This window comes from Astyanax mexicanus, chromosome 22, assembly GCF_023375975.1.
Source record: "Astyanax mexicanus isolate ESR-SI-001 chromosome 22, AstMex3_surface, whole genome shotgun sequence".
Taxonomy (NCBI): Eukaryota; Metazoa; Chordata; class Actinopteri; order Characiformes; family Acestrorhamphidae; genus Astyanax; species Astyanax mexicanus.
Genome location: NC_064429.1, coordinates 20,800,499 through 20,816,710, shown reverse-complemented (window position 1 = coordinate 20,816,710; position 16,212 = coordinate 20,800,499). Strand labels below are relative to the sequence as shown.

General features: G+C 42.0%; 1 protein-coding gene across 1 annotated transcript in view; it reads right to left on the bottom strand.

Annotated features, from left to right (window-relative positions):
* Positions 1 to 16,212, bottom strand: part of vcana (versican a) — a 61,430-nt gene that overhangs the window by 20,282 nt on the left and 24,936 nt on the right. Inside the window, exon 8 of the mRNA XM_049470367.1 lies at positions 278 to 13,399. Within this exon, the coding sequence (XP_049326324.1) occupies positions 278 to 13,399 (13,122 nt within the window). The remainder of the gene's footprint in view (positions 1 to 277; positions 13,400 to 16,212) is intronic.

Genomic DNA, 16,212 nt, shown 5'->3' with positions numbered 1-16,212 from the left:
TCTTTACGTAGCTAAGATAAATGGACAGTGTAAGCTGTCCATCCTGTCATAGTACAATATCAATTAAAAACAATTAAAATATAAAAAATAGACAATTAATGTGTCTTTGAAATTAAGAACAATTTAAAATGATTGGAATGCTAGGGCAACCATATTTTCTTCAAATGCCAATTTTCACTAAAATTGTCCACCCTGTCATTCAGCTTGACATGACAGGGTGGACACATGCATAACAAGATAAAAAACAATTTTCGTCTGTATATATCTACTGTCATACCTGGAATGTCAAACGTCTCTCCAATGACTGTGTATCCCAGATCAGTGTGTTCCGTAGGTATGGGCGTCGCACTCTGCACATGTGGATTAGAGGGTAGAGCCTCGACCAATGAGGGGTCGCCTATATCTTCTTCAGAACCAGTTCCAGAGGGTGATGATGTATAATCCAGAGTTTCCAGAAAAGGTATCTCAGTTCTAGGAGTTACAGCTTCTTCAATGTGGCCGACTGCCTGTAGGTTCTGTGATACAGTTTCATCACCAACAGACCCGGAGTCGGGTTTATGAGGCTGGAACAGTGGTTCTGAGGTAACTGAGGAGGATAAAATGACCGGTTGAACTGACTCATCAGATGATGGAACAGAGGCGGTTGCTTCTTCTACACTGTTTTCTGTGGCACTAGTAGCAGATATTGTGCCATCGTAGCCATCGTATCTAGACAGTGTGGTTCCTTCTGGGGCACTGTCATAAGGTGTGGAAGGACTTAGGTCAGAGATGCTTGAGCTCTCGGAACTTGTGCTGTATCTGCTGGTAGCAATAGATGAACTTGTTTCTGAGGTTTCGATTTCAGGAAGCGCAGTACTCTCAAAGTCTGTCTCTGTCTCAGATTGGGTGGTGGTCTTAGGATGACTCAAATCTGGTTGAGACTCGATTAAAAGAGGTCTAGATGTGTCATCATTGTCCAATGTAACTTGGGTGTTTGACTCTGTTGATGCATTGGTGGAATCCACAGCTTCACTTTGGGTTTGATCTTCAACTGCCGGAGTAATTGTTGGTGTGTCTGTTTTTTGCTGTGTTGAAGGAGCAGTTGGTGACAAAGTATCCTCAGAATTTAATGTTGATGCAGTGGTGCCATTTTGTCCAGTAAAGTTCAGGTCTTCATTTTGGGTTTGATCTTCAACTGTAGGTGTAAAAGTTGATGCTTCTGTTTTTTGTTCTGTTGTAGGTGCAGTTGACGACAATGTGTTTTCAGAATTGAATGAAATTGCTTCTGCTTTTGGAGTGTCTTTTGTAGATGAGACGGTTTCTTCTGCGGTCCCAAGAGTTTGAGTAGCCTCCTCATTGTCTGATGTGGACAAAGGCACCGTGGAAATGATTGTTGTTTGGAAACCTGCCTGGGTTTCTGAGGAAGGCTGGGGTGTACCTGTCATTTTTGACAGCAGAGATGCAGAAGTTACTGCGGCCATATTGGTAAAAACTGGAGATGAGTCTTGGCTTACAGTTTCAGTGGTCTGATCACTTCTTCCTTCTAAGGATGAGGATAATGGGCTAGTTGTCTTCCATGTGGTGGTATCAAAAGAGGTTTCTGCTGTTACTTCATCTGTCTTGTCAGTCTCAACGTCCTCTGTTGAGAATGTCTTGGTTTCTTCAGGTTTTACAGTTTGCGTTTGGGTGTTAGTATTGTATTGTGTGGTAACTTCAATGGAAGAATCATTTTCGGATTCAGAATCTAATTGGGTGGTGGTTTCAATATTAGTCTCATTTTCATGCTCAATGATGGTAAAAGTAGCATTTAGAACTGGTTTATTTGTGGCATCATAGCCCAACACTTCATTGGTGACTGACTCTGTTGAGAATGTCTTGGTTTCATCATCTTTTACAGTTTGTGTTTGGGTGTTGATATCGTATTCTGTAGTAACCTCAAAGCCAGTTTCATTCTTGGGTTCAAAGTGTCCAGTCCTCATTTCAGATTGTGTGGTGGTCTCAATATTAGTCTCACTCTCATACTCAGTGGTGGATGCAGTAGCATTAAGATCAGGTGTAGATGTAGCATCATAGTCCACTGTCTCATTTGTGATGGGGTTGGCTGATGTACCTGATGTTAATTCACTGGTAGTAGAGCTCTCCACAAAAGATGTACTACTTGATTCTGAATTTTCAACAGTAAGGGCCACAGATTGTAGATTCGCTATATCACTTGTTGCTACACTTTCAGACTTTTCAGTAACAGTGCTCTCACTATGCTCTTCGGCAGTAACTGATTCAGTAGTGATTTTAGCCGATAACATTGGTGATGTTGTGTGTTGGCTTGATTCATCTATATTTTCTTGAACCTCTGTTCTAGGAGTCACAGTTTCATTAGTTTGGCCAACTACCTGTTGTACCTCTGAGACAGTTTCCTCACCGCCAGGACTAGAGTCGGAATCATCAGGCTGTAGAAGTGTTGGTGTGGTAGCTGATGGTAAAATGACTTGTTGAATCTCACTAGACCTTGGAAGGGTAGTAGTCAGCTCTTTGTTGCTTTCTAAACTGCTAGACAGTGGTGGGGACTGACTTGTGAATTGATTTGTGTGGTCATCAGCGTGGTCCTCAAAATCTCGTTCACTTCCTTCTGGCAAAGTGCCTTTCTCTGTGCCCAGAGCCACTACCACAGTAAAATGCTGTGTGGAAGACATAGTGGACATCTCAGTAGGAACTGTCTCTGAAACACTTGGCTTCTCAGAGCTTATGCTGCTGGGAATAACAGTTGAGCTTGATTCAAAGGTTTCACTCTCAGATTGGGAGGTGCTCTCAAAGTGTGAGGTGGTCTCAGAAGAACTAAAAACTGGTTTGGACTCTAATACAAAGGATTCATCAGTTGCATCAGTATCTGTCTCTGCCTTGGTTTGATCTTCAAATGTGGGGATGACAGTGGATGTACCTACAAGTTCTGTGTTATGTGTAACTGAAGACAGCAAAGTTGTAGAATGTGTGGTTCCAATGTGGGGCCTAGACATTTCAGTTTCTTCCTCTGTCTCTGTATCTGTAGATGGCTGAGAAGTGACTGTCATTTTGAAAGGGACTGATGTTGGGAATATTGTCGATGCACTAGCCTCAGAACCGGTGGAGGAAAGATAATGGTGGGCTGTGGTAACTTTGGGAAAGACTGTTGTTTCGATTGGCTCATCACCTGAGCTTTCCTCTGTGGATAAATTAAATTGACTTGTTGTCTTCCATGTGGTGGTCTCCAGCAGTGGTCTCTCTGAGGTTCTTGATTCTGTCTCTGCTGTTATCTCCTCCAATCCTTGATCTACTCTTGTTGTCATTGTGTCAGTTACTGTGTATTCAGCAGTTGCTTGTGTGGCATTTTCAACGTCAGTTTCAGGTAGAGACTCACTAGTTTGTATTTTAGGCTGCATGGTGGTCACAAAATGCTTAGGTGTACCATTAGATGTACCAAATAGCTCATTGGTTTCTGACTCAGGAGACATTGTAGTTAATTCACCTGCAGTAGGACTCTCCATATCAGGTGTACTACCTGTTTCTGACTCATCAACAAAAGAAACTCCTGATGGTTTCTGTGATGCAGTGACTGACGAAACTGCATTTTGTCCAGAGCTGGTACTTTTATCAGGTTGAACAGTTTCATATTCTAGTGTTGAAGTTGAAGTATCATCCACTGTAGAGTCTTCTTTGGATGGAGTCAAATCAACAGGTGGTAGACTACTTGTAGAGGCAGATAACAAGGAAGCTAGACGGGGTGTAGATGTAGGAATTTGCTCACCCAGGTCCGAACCTTCACTAGAACCTTCAAATCCTGTGAATGGAATGGAAGTTCTGTCTAAGACTTTTCCCTCCAATGTTGTAGATTCTGTTGTAAAAGCTTCACCAGTCTTGAATGTTGCCTGTGTTGTACTAAATGCAGCATGAACTGTGGTAGACACTGAATGTGAGGTTGTTTTAGGATGATCAGTGTTAGTGTGACTAGATCTGGTAATAGCATCACTGTGGTGTGTGGTAGTGGAGATGGGATGAGTGGTGGTAAATGTGGGCTGATGTGTGCTGTGGGTACGATAGGAGGTGGTGTGACCTGGAAAGTATTTGCTGGTGCTGCTGGGATGAGGAGTGACATCCGAGTGATGCAATGTGCTGAACCTTGAATGTGAGGTACTCTGAGTGGAATATTGGATTGTTTCACCAGAGTATGAAGATGTGAATGCCTCATGAGTCATGCCCTTTGAGGTTGCAATGGTTTTAGTATATTCTGATGATGTTGAGTCCTCTTCTTTAATGGAGCTACTTGACAAAGATTCAGCTGAGCCAAAAGCTGTAGTTTTTACACCAGCCATCAGTCCTTCTGTGGCTGGCAATGGTATTTTAGGCTCTGAAAATAAATGATTATCTGTCCCAGATCCTTCATGATCTGTTGTCAATATGCTGGAGGATGGTAGTGTCATGGTGACTGGTGTTACATCTGAAGCTTCCTCAGTCTTGATTGTTGGGGAAAAAAGTGACGAGAGCTCTGAAATAGAAACTGTGTCAGCATCAATGATGTCATTCTTGGTAAAATGCTCTACTTTAATGCTAGTGTCTCTCATACTGTCTGTAACTGGTGAAAGAAGTTCATCCTCATTTTCTGGGAAAAGGAAAACACTGCTTGTTCCTTGAGGCCTTGTGCTAGGTAAGCCAGATCTAATCTCACTAATAGAGGGGATTGCTGTTGTATATTGGTGGTCTGTGGTTTGCTGGTAGAGATGAGGAGTTTGAGAGCTCTGAACTGACTCTGTGGATGACTGGGTGTTGACTTCATCCAAAGTCATGGTTGAAGAATCCTTTGTAGAAGTAGACATCTCTAAATTGTCTGATGTCCCCTCAAGGGTAAACTGTGTGGTTGAAATGTGGACCAGTTCACGTTCTGATGTTTGAACTTCACTGGATGCAACACTTTGCGTAGTTGTTTCAACAGTGTAACTTCTAGTGACAGCAGTGGTAAAGCTTAGTCCATCTTTTGTTAAATGTGTTGTTATCTGTTGGTCATCTGTTCCAGTGTGATCCAATACTGAAGCTGTGCTGGACAGCACTGGTGTTGCACTTGTTCCACCAACTTCCTCATTTGTGGGGGCGACTACTGTCCCTGTCAAAGTTGAGGTGGGTAGCACAGATGTCACCTCTCTGACAATTGTGTGAAGTGACACTTCAGATGTTTCTGTTGAAACATTAAGCATCCCCGATCCATCATCTCCAGTAATTTCATTTTCAGGTGCATTGTCCTCTGCATCTCCACTACCACCATCTAATGCTGAAGTCATGTATTGTCCATGAACTGGACTGGAAGACACTGTTGATGTATACTCAGATTTGAACAATGTGGAATGAGTAGAACTTTCAACTGTTAGATCATGAATTGTTGATGTGCTCCTGCCTTCACTGGTTTCAGCCTCATCTGTTCTTACAGAAAATTCCATAGTTGCTTTTGTTGTTGGTGTTTCCAACATCTCATCCTCAAAGCCTTCTAAGTCTGAGGTCCCAGATCCTTCCAAATATGTGTGTTTTGTTGAATGCATAGTAGTGCTGAAGTGAGAATCAGAACTTTGATCTGTTTTAAATGAATGAGTAGCAATTGAGGTTGTTTCAAGGGTTCCAGAGAGCTCATCACCTGTTACAGCTGAATCAGTGGTCTGTGAAAGTGATCTGCTGCTGGTGGTGGCTTGCTCTCTGAAAACATCTGATTCTGTTACACCAATGACAGAAGTTGGTGGTATAGTTGTAAACATGTGATCACCATGGTCTGCTGATTTAGTGGTGAAGGCAATCATTGAACTTGTCAAAGCTGAGGTGGGAACAAATGATGATGACTCTTCAGTAGTTTTGGTCATTGGCAACTTGGTTCCCTCACTTTCCCCAACTAACACTGATTGTGAGATCGGCACTGTATCAACTGTTGGTGGACTTTGAGAAGGAGGATGCGATTCAACTTCATCACTGGACACCCCATCACCAGAACCACCTTCTTCAGTACTTCCTTCCATTTCAACTGTAGTATCCTCTGTGCCATCAGTACCAAGCTCTAAAGATGGAGCTGTAATGTCCTTTTTTGTAGAAGTTGTAGAAACTGTTGATGTAGCCTGAGAATCTTGCATGATTTGTGTAACTGTTCCTATACTTGAGTAATCCAGTGGGCTCTTTGTGGTGTAACTGATTTCTGCTTCATCAGTTTGTACAAAAACCTCTTTATTTGCTTCAGTTGTTGGTAATTCTGATATACCCTCAGCAGATGCTTCAAATGTTGGAGACAATTGATCATCTTCTGTGTCAAAGTCCCCGGATCCATCCATACCAATTTTAGATGGTGATGAATGTGATGTTACTGATGTTTTAGCCGTGGTTGAACTGCTGCTGGTTCTCTCTCTGTCATCTGGTGCTGTTTTAGGCATTGCACTTTGCTCTCCTGAATCTTCCCTATCACCTGTGAAGGCTGTTACTGTAACTGTTAGAGGCGAAGTGGGAAAAGCTGATGTTGTCTCTTTGGTAATTGCCACTGATGGTGTGGCTGGCATATCTTCTGTTGATGGACGTTGTGATGGAGGACCTGCCTCAAGAACAGCTACACTAGATAAATCAGTAGATCCTTCTTTAGGTTCTTCAGCAGAACCATCTGGCTCATTAGGGGCTTGAGTAGTAAATGACTTTGAAGGGCTGGTGACAGTGCTTGAAAATAAAGTTGTTGTATCAGAAAAGGTTTCATCAATTGCATGAGAAAATGTCTGAGATGGGATAACCGACTGTGGTTCCACTGACGGTTTCTTTGTACTTAGTAAAGAAGTTGAACTAATAAGTGACTCCTCTGTTGATCCTGGTGATTTGTAACTAGATTCTGTTATAGTGTGGACAGGTCTAGGGGATTCACTTGTGATAGGAATGATTTCAGATACAGTTTGTACAGTGGATTGGCTAGACCATTGAGACTCTGTTGTTGTATGGCTTGATCCTGATATTATTGCTGCTGCTGCTGTAGTAGTATGACCAGATGTACTGCCTGATGTTACTCCTACAGTTGGTCTTGCCAAATCATGTCCAGTTGTAAATGTATTGTGCACTTGTGCAAAATAGATTGTGCTGGACAAACCAAAGCCCCCATCACCGGAAGACATGTCCTCTGTATCAGTGTTTGATTCATCTGTAGTATGAACTGCTTGGAATGATACTGTTGAAGTATGACTGATGTCAGTTGTCTTTTCGCTCAGGGAACTAGAACTGTGTGACTCAGCTGTTGTGTGAATGGTTTTAACTTCTTCTGTTTTAGATGGGCTAGACCAGTGGGACTCTGTTTTTGTGTGGCTTGGTTGGGGCATTGTGGTTACAGTAGAATGGGCAGATGCGCCAGTCTGTACAGTACTAGTAGAAATGGTCCCTGCTATTTTGCTGAACAGATCAATTTCCCCTTCACCTGAAAATTCTGGCACAGAAGGCAATAAGCTTGAAGTGACACTGCCACCTGTTGATTCTTTGACTGACTCGCTGAAAGATTCTGTTGAACTGTGCATTGGTTGGATTGATACTGTTGAAGTATGGCTGATGTTGGTGTCAGTCAGGGAACTAGAGCTGCGTGACTCAGTTGTAGTAAGAATGGTTTCAACTCCTTCTGTTTTAGATGGGCTAGACCAGTGGGACTCTGTTGTTTTGTGGCTTGATTGGGACATTGGTGTTACTGTAGTATGGGCAGATGTGACAGACTGTACAGTACTAGTAGAAATGATCCCTGCTATTGTGCTTAACAGATCAACGTCCCCATCGCCTGAAAATTCTGGCACAGAAGGCAATAAGCTTGAAGTGATACTGCCACCTGTTGATTCTTTGACTGACTCGCTGAAAGATTCTGTTGTACTGTGAATTGGTTGGATTGATACTGTTGAAGTATGGCTGATGTCAGTTGTCTTTTCGCTCAGGGAACTAGAACTGTGTGACTGAGCTGTTGTGTGAATGGTTTCAACTCCTTCTGTTTTAGATGGGATAGACCAGTGGGACTCTGTTGTTTTGTGGCTTGATTGGGACATTGGTGTTACTGTAGTATGGGCAGATGCAACAGACTGTACAGTACTAGTAGAAATTGTCCCAGCTACTGTGCTGAACAAATCAACTGGCCCATTGCCTGAAAAGTCTGGCACAGAAGGCAATAAGCTTGAAGTGATACTGCCATCTGTTGATTCTTTGACTGACTCGCTGAAAAATTCTGTTGTACTGTGCATTGGTTGGATTGATACTGCTGAAATATGGCTGATGTCAGTGTCAGTCTGAGAACCTGAGCTGTGTGACTCAGTTGTAGAGAAAATGGTTTCAACATCTTCTGTTTTAAATGGGCTAGACCAGTGGGACTCTGTTGTTGTGTGGCTTGATTGGGACATTGGTGTTACTGTAGTATGGGCAGATGTGATAGACTGTACAATACTAGTAGAAATGGATCCTGCTATTGTGCTGAACAGATCAACTTCCCCGTCGCCTGAAGATTCTGGCACAGAAGGCAATAAGCTTGAAGTGATACTGCCACCTGTTGATTCTTTGACTGACTCGCTAAAAGATTCTGTTGTACTGTGGATTGGTTGGATTGATACTGTTGAAGTATGGCTGATGTCAGTGTCAGACAGGGAACTAGAGCTGCGTGACTCAGTTGTAGTAAAAATGGTTTCAACTCCTTCTGTTTTCGATGGGCTAGACCAGTGGGACTCTGTTGTTTTGTGGCTTGATTGGGACATTGGTGTTACTGTAGTATGGGCAGATGTGATAGACTGTACAGTACTAGTAGAAATGGATCCTGCTATTGTGTTGAATAGATCAACTTCCCCCTCGCCTGAAGATTCTGGCACAGAAGGCAATAAGCTTGAAGTGATACTGCCATCTGTTGAATCTTTGACTGACTTGCTAAAAGATTCTGCTGTAGTGTGGACTGGTTGGATTGAAACTGTTGAAAGATTGCTAATGTCAGTGTCAGTCAGGGAACCAGAGCTGTGTGACTCCGTTGTAGAGAAAATGGTTTCAACTTCTTCTGTTTTAGATGGGCTAGACCAGTGGGACTCTGTTGTTTTGTGGCTTGATTGGGGCATTGGTGTTACTGTAGTGTGGGCAGATGTGATAGACTGTATAGAACTAGTAGAAATGGACCCTGCTATTGTGTTAAACAAATCAACATCCCCATCACCTGACAATTCTGGCACAGAAGGTAATAAGCTTGAAGTGATACTGCCATCTGTTGATTCTTTGACTGACTCGCTGGAAGATTCTGCTGTACTGTGAATTGATACTGTTGAAGTATGGCTGATGTCAGTGTCAGTCAGGGAGCTAGAGCTGTGTGACTCAGTTGGAGTGAGAACGGTTTCAACTTCTTCTGTTTTAGATGGGCTAGACCAGTGAGACTCTGTTGTTGTGTGGTTTGACTGGGACAATGTTGTTACTGTAGTATGGACAGATGTGATAGACTGTACAGTACTAGAAGAAATTGTCCCTGCTGTTGTGTTGAACACATCAACTTCCCCATCGCCTGAAAATTCTGGCACAGGAGGCAATAAGCCTGAAGTGATACTGACACCTGTTGATTCTTTGACTGACTCGCTGAAAGATTCTGCTGTACTGTGGATTGGTTGGATTGATACTACAGAAGGATGGCTGATGTCAGCTGTCGTTTCTGATGTTTTTTCTGTGTCCTGTTGTGTGTCTTGTCCAGTTGTAAATGTACTGGCACTTGTTGATTCTTCCACAGAAGTCCTCTCTAACAATGTGTCATCTGACTTACTGAAAGATTCTACTGTAGTCTGAATTGATTGGGATGATCCTGCTGAACTAGTCTTTGTAGTCATGTAGCTTGGACTGTGTGATTCAGTAGTATGAATGGGTTCAACAGTCTCTGCCGTAGTTTGGCTGGACCATTGAGACTCTGTTGATCTATGGCTTGACCTTGATATTGGTGCAGCTGTAGTATGACCAGATGTACTCTCTGAGGTTGCTCCTACACTTGATCCTGTCACATCCTGTTCAGTTGCAGATGTACTGTGCACTTGACCAAAAGAAGTTGTGCTGGTCAATTCAATTTCCTTCTCACCAGAATTCTCATCATCTGATGTGGAAGACAATGAGCTTGAAGTGATTGTGACACTGGTTGATTCTTTGACTGAAGTCTTTTCCAATAATGAATCTTCTGACTGTGGTTCTGTGATTGATTCACCTGTAGGATGGCTGAGGTCAGTTGTCATTTCTGTTGCTTCACTTGGTCTCTGTGACTCAGTTGGAGTAGGAGCAGTTTCAACTGCCTCTGTTGTGTATAGGCTAGACTGGTCAGCCTTGGTTGATGGAGTTTGTGGAGGAGGACCTGCTTCAAGAATGCCCACATTAGATACATCTTCATTATTCTCAACAGAACCCTCTGGCTCCTCTGGAGCTTGACTAGTAGGTAGATTCGACATAGTAGCCTGACTAACAATTGAGCTTGTTTGAGCTGGGATGACTGATTGTGTCAGATGACCAACAAAAGGAAACTCAGTATTTTTATCTCCTGAGTCTGCTTCACTGGTGTGCTGTGCTGGTGAACTTGTCGAGGACTTAGCATCCACAGTGCCTTGATATGATGAGAGTGTTGGTTTCAGTGTACTTAGTAAAGATGGTGAACTCACAACCACCTCTGTTACAGATGGACCAGACCAGTCAAACCCTGGCAGTATTGAATCAGATGAGACTGAGTTTGGAGCAACAGTAGTAGTAGAAATGCTCCCTGATGTTTTTTCTGTGTCCTGTTCAATTTCAAATACTGTACTGTGCATTTGAGCAAAAGGGGTTGTGCTGGACAAATCAATGTCCGTGACAGCAGATGACTTATCCCCTGTTGAAGAAAACAAGCTTGAAGTGATATGAGCACTTGGTACAGCTGAAGATGGCTTACCACTCTCTGCTCCCTTTGTGTAGTCTGTTGCTGGTTGTACTGTTGTTCCATCTGTAGGAGTCAATAATTTGACAGTATGACTTGAGCCCATCATGGCTGGTGCTGTGGTAGTAACCTGGACTTTTACTGATGTTACCTCAGAGTGAGGTAGCTCTGTGACATGCAGGTTTATTGCTGTGGAATAAGTGGAAAGACCTCCCTGGCCTGCAGTTGAAAATGATGTTACAGATGGTGAGGAAAGGGTGGATTTACCAAATGTCTGATCATCTGTCCCTACTGCTTCAGGAAGGATGAAAGCTGACTCTGAACTTGATGGTGTAGCTTGGCTTATTGTTTCCCCAGTACTAAACATCATAGAGGCAGTTCCTATGGACTCCACACTAAATCTATCTGTTATCTCTTGTGTGCTCTCTCTTGAGGTGAACATTACTTCAGAAGCATCAATAATAGGCACTTTGGATGACCATGATGATGGCCCTGGTGTTGCTTCTGTTTGGACTATCATGGTCTCTGTGCCAGCGAGACTGTGTGATGTGGTGTAGACCACTGTAGGATGCACTGTTGTGAACACCTCTGAGTCATCACCTGAGCCACCCTCTGAAGAACCTGCATGAACTGGTGCAACAGTAGTATCCTCACCAACAGTGATTTCTTTAGTGGTTTTGGCATGTACTGTATACACTGATTCCACTGTTGCCTCATTGGTGGTGTAATTACTTGCAGAGACTGAAGAAGAAATGGTAGAAATGGTAGAAATGGTACCTAAAGCTTGGGGTGATGAATGTACAGGCAATGATGTTGACTCTGTAGACTCCACTGATTCAGAGAACCCTGTGGTTGCTGTAGTTTTGGGAAGCACAGTAGAATCTGGTCCATACTCAGTGGAAACATCACTCCTTAAAGTTGTGTGTGGAGTAACCACTTCACTAAATGTATGGACTACACTGGACTCAGTTATTTCAAGAGTGGACAAAGGCACTGTGCTATATGTCTCAGTTTTTGATGTACCCTCTTTAAAAGTCACAACATGTGTTGAACTTGAACTTGCCTTCACTTTCTCAGATGGGCTCTCAGGTGCCATTGTTGTACTCCAAGAGGATGTATGGTCAGGCTGGACTGATTTATCTTCACTGGTTTGGACAATCTGAGGTGTTTTAGTGACATTTTCATCAGCTGTAATTGTAATATTAGTATCCAGTGGAAGAACTGTAAAGGATTCTGTGACTGAAATCTCTGTTGTCGGTTCTCCTGAACCATCACTGTCAGAAAATGAAAAACCTGGCACTGTAGGAACTTCTGAACCCGTAACTGAGAGCACATCTTCATGGGTTTTCTCCTCTGCAGATAAGGTAACCACTGGTGTTAGTGCCACAGTTGATTTGTCAAATACGCTTGATGTTTCCACAAAGAAATCATTGGTAGACACCTGTTCTGTAGATATTTTTGTCCCTTCTGTTTGGAACTTTACAGTTTCTGACATTATGCTGTCCAATGATGAAGGCTTTGTTGAAAAGAAATCAAGAGCTTGGCTGCCATCTGATCTTGGATCTGCAGTAGTGGATTTTAGATTAGTGATGTCTGCCCCTGTGGTGGTTGAGGTTGAAATCTCCTTTGTTTCAATCTCTACAGGGTATGGAACAGTCGTAGATACATTCTGAGGTATGGTAAACACAGTTGGAGCACTACTCTCAGAATTGGTTGCCTCATGTCTTGCTATGCTACTGTCCTCTTCAGAGAAAGTGACTGTGACTGCCTCGGCCATATCAGTGGAGGACACAACTACTGGCTTTTCAGTTCTTGTTGCAGCTGAGGAACTGCCTGGTGTCTCCACTGTTTTAATATCCGGAACTTGTGTAGTGTCCTCGACAGGAACAGATGACTCTAGCCCATCTACTGGCTTAGAAGTTAACATTTCTGAGCCAGCTGGTGGGGTCCTGGACGAAACGTCCACACTTATTTCCACCTGGTTAGGATCTTTAGTGACTACTCTAGTGTTGGGATCTGCTGTAGATGACAGCACTGTTGTGTTCTGCTCTGGAGAAGTGTCTGTAGAAGCTTCTGATGCAGACTCTGTCAATGGTTGGTGGAGTGTTACAGAAGAGCTTCTCACAGTTGTAGCTGCAAAGGATGTACTTGGTACGATGGTTCCCTCATGCATGAGTGTCTCATATTCAGGATCTGGCACAAGATGTGATGCAGGGGATGCTTCTACATGAAACGGTTCATGGCTATAATCATACGTTGGCTCCACTGTGCTAAAGAAAACATCTGAGGTTACACCTTGACTTGGCTCATGTGACTCATCCTGTGTTGTGTCAACCTCGATCATGTAATCAAACTGAGATGTTGTCAGTGTGGGCAGAGTGGTGGCATCAAGAGATTCAAATTCATGAGTAGGACTGTTCAAAATGGGCTCACCATCCACAGGGGAAGGAATGAGGTCATGGGGTACCTCTGGGACAACAGGGATCTGGCCCATGGAAAGAAGGGAGTCCAGGTCCGCTGTACAATAGGAAAAATAAATAAAAGCCAAATTAGATGGAATCAACTTATTTTTAATCACTGCTTGTTAATATGTGTTAATATAAATGTTAATATGCATTCATTCTGGCATTTCAGGCCTGCAACACATTCCAAACAAACTTGGGACAAGGCAATTTAAGGCTAGTAATAGGGTAAAACAACACAATGATGGTACAAAACCTGTATCAATGAAAGGCTGAGTCTTTTAGGAGAAAAAAATGACAAAGGATTTCCAGTTTGTCAACAAAATGACATTGAAATTATTGAAAAAAAAGTGTTCCTTAAAGAAAATTTGGGAGGAAATTGCACACTTCTCCCTCTAAAGTAAATAATACCATTGCCTCACTGTGGTCAGAAGAATTAATATTCCAGATCTTTTCGAAAGAAACAGATGGTGTGTGTTCTAGGCCAAAGGCAAAAATGACCTTCAAGGCAACATACGATGCCTTGAAGATGACATATTGTAGGGGTGCCCATCCCTTTTTTAACAAGACAATGCAAAATCACGAGCTAACAACACTACAATGCCAATTGCAAGACAAATATGGTATATACAATAACAGCCATATAGCTTTGTATTATTTGTTCCAAAATAAGAGAGAACAGCAAAAGTACAACCAGATAAAACATACAAAACCAACCAAGGAACATAAAGGCAGCTTAAAGTAAATAATGAAAAGTAAAGAAAGCAGAAAGAGTGAGAACACTGGCAGGATTAAGAGCTCATCCCCAGGGGTCAGTCGCTTAGGATGAATGCTGCCTTTATTCTAGCTTGCTCATCTTTATCAGCTGTACAGGAATCAGATGCTGAATCACACTAATAGGGTGTGCTTGATAGAAACTTTCAGATGCAGGTTTTTCGTCTCTTCACATACTGATGTCAAGAGTAGACATCTACTGAAAAATGGAAATGGCCTCAAAAACAATAAAAACAATCAGATGATAACAATCGTTTTATAACCCTCTACAATCAATTTCCATTACCCATCCTAATTGCCTACTGAATATAATCCACTGTTTATTCATTCACCACACACTAAGCACTAAACCTTTCCACCACATACTGTTTCAAAGCTCGCAGTTACCAGCATTTCCCACAAGCTTAGCTCTGGCCAGATTAGTGGCTGAGTGCTGCAACACCTGCAAGGCCAGAGGTTAAAGATGAAGACACCTGTTTCAGGCTACACAGTCTGGAAAAGCAGATTTTAGTACCTCCTCCCCTCTGTCTCCTCTGCTTTCCCCCACATTGTTCCAGTCTCCAGGCACTGCACTGAACACTGACCAAAGCCCTGTTGCCATATTATTCATCCGTTAACGTAGACCTCACATAAAACAGCTTGCAGCATAGTCATAGGGGCGAGAATTGCAGGCAGCTGAAGGCAGACATAAATGCACTCTTGTGTTGAAATCATTACCTCAGGCGCAGAACGATCACCCTGTGGGCTAAAGTCCAGTCACCACATAATAACTTGAGTAGTCTCGTGGTTAATAGTGGTATAGATTCAGAAATATTTACATTTTTTGGTTATGAGAAATAGTATGAATATTGTTGTGGTATATGTGCAGTAAAATGTACCGGTATCGGTAGTGTTTCTTCCATTTACTTTGTTACTTTGTTACTTTTATTTTATGCAGTTGATGACAGTATGAACCCAAGATATTTTCTGTTTTGTCTTGAGATTTAAGGCCTGCAACAGCATTTACCGTTTCTGTAAATTTTTAAAAGACATTTTGGCACTTAGGACATCAAGCAAGGACATGTTTCAGGTGATAAGTCTTGAGGTATGCAACATTATGAGGTCCTTAGTTTCTTTTTTTCTGTTTCAAAATTCGGTCTACTTCCGTTTATATTTCACAAAAAAAACATCTGAATAATGATTTGTGTGACCACAATACATGTTACCACTGGAACCATACAATTAATGCATGGGTGTTTCCAGACTTGTAGTTCATTTCTCTTGTTCGAATCAGTTTATGAGTTTGTTTATTACTTAAGGCGTTTTTCCCCCTTGGTTTGGTTTGTTTTCAAACAGATGCGCCAAATTGCGCACCAACAAACCACACGACCATGTTGTCCATATGGGAGCAAAAAATTAAATACAAAAAGAAGCTCCCATCTTTCAGACCAGCATGTATATTGACCTCAAACAAACCTCTCCGGAGTTCATTTAGAACCAAAGAAAGACCACCTTCACTCGCTGGTCTCTGTACAGTTGTTTTGGTCCTTAAGGGTGCAAACAAACCAGAGTCCACTTTACTAAAACTAAACTAAATTGTGCTGGTTTAAAAACAACCTTAATCAGTGATGAAACTGCCATTGTTGAATATCGGTTCTTAAAGCAGTGTTGTCTGCATGACTGGAGATTATGGATGATTTGCTTAGGCTTGTGCCCTTGCCCCTTATTCACTGAATTTCTTGCATTATTTAATGTTATTCATATGCTTTTTTATTCTTTCTTTGTTTTTTTTTACATTTTAATAATTTTCTCATGCATTTATTATGGACTCGCTATGATCTGCACCTACATCTTTTCTCCTCAAAGTATTTCTTGAATATCAAGACTACATTTACTTGATGACATCTGCTGTTTTCCCCCTTATAAGGCCACTTTTTTATTGGTTATCTGCCTGATATAACACCACTAAATGTTCAGATTTTTAAACTTTCCTGTTTGATAAGGAACATTACTAAAAAGCACAATTGTAATTGTAATAGAATTGATGAATTATAATTCATCTGCTGATGAATAAAATCATAAAATTGGCTATTTCCTGAACTTCATCTTAAAATC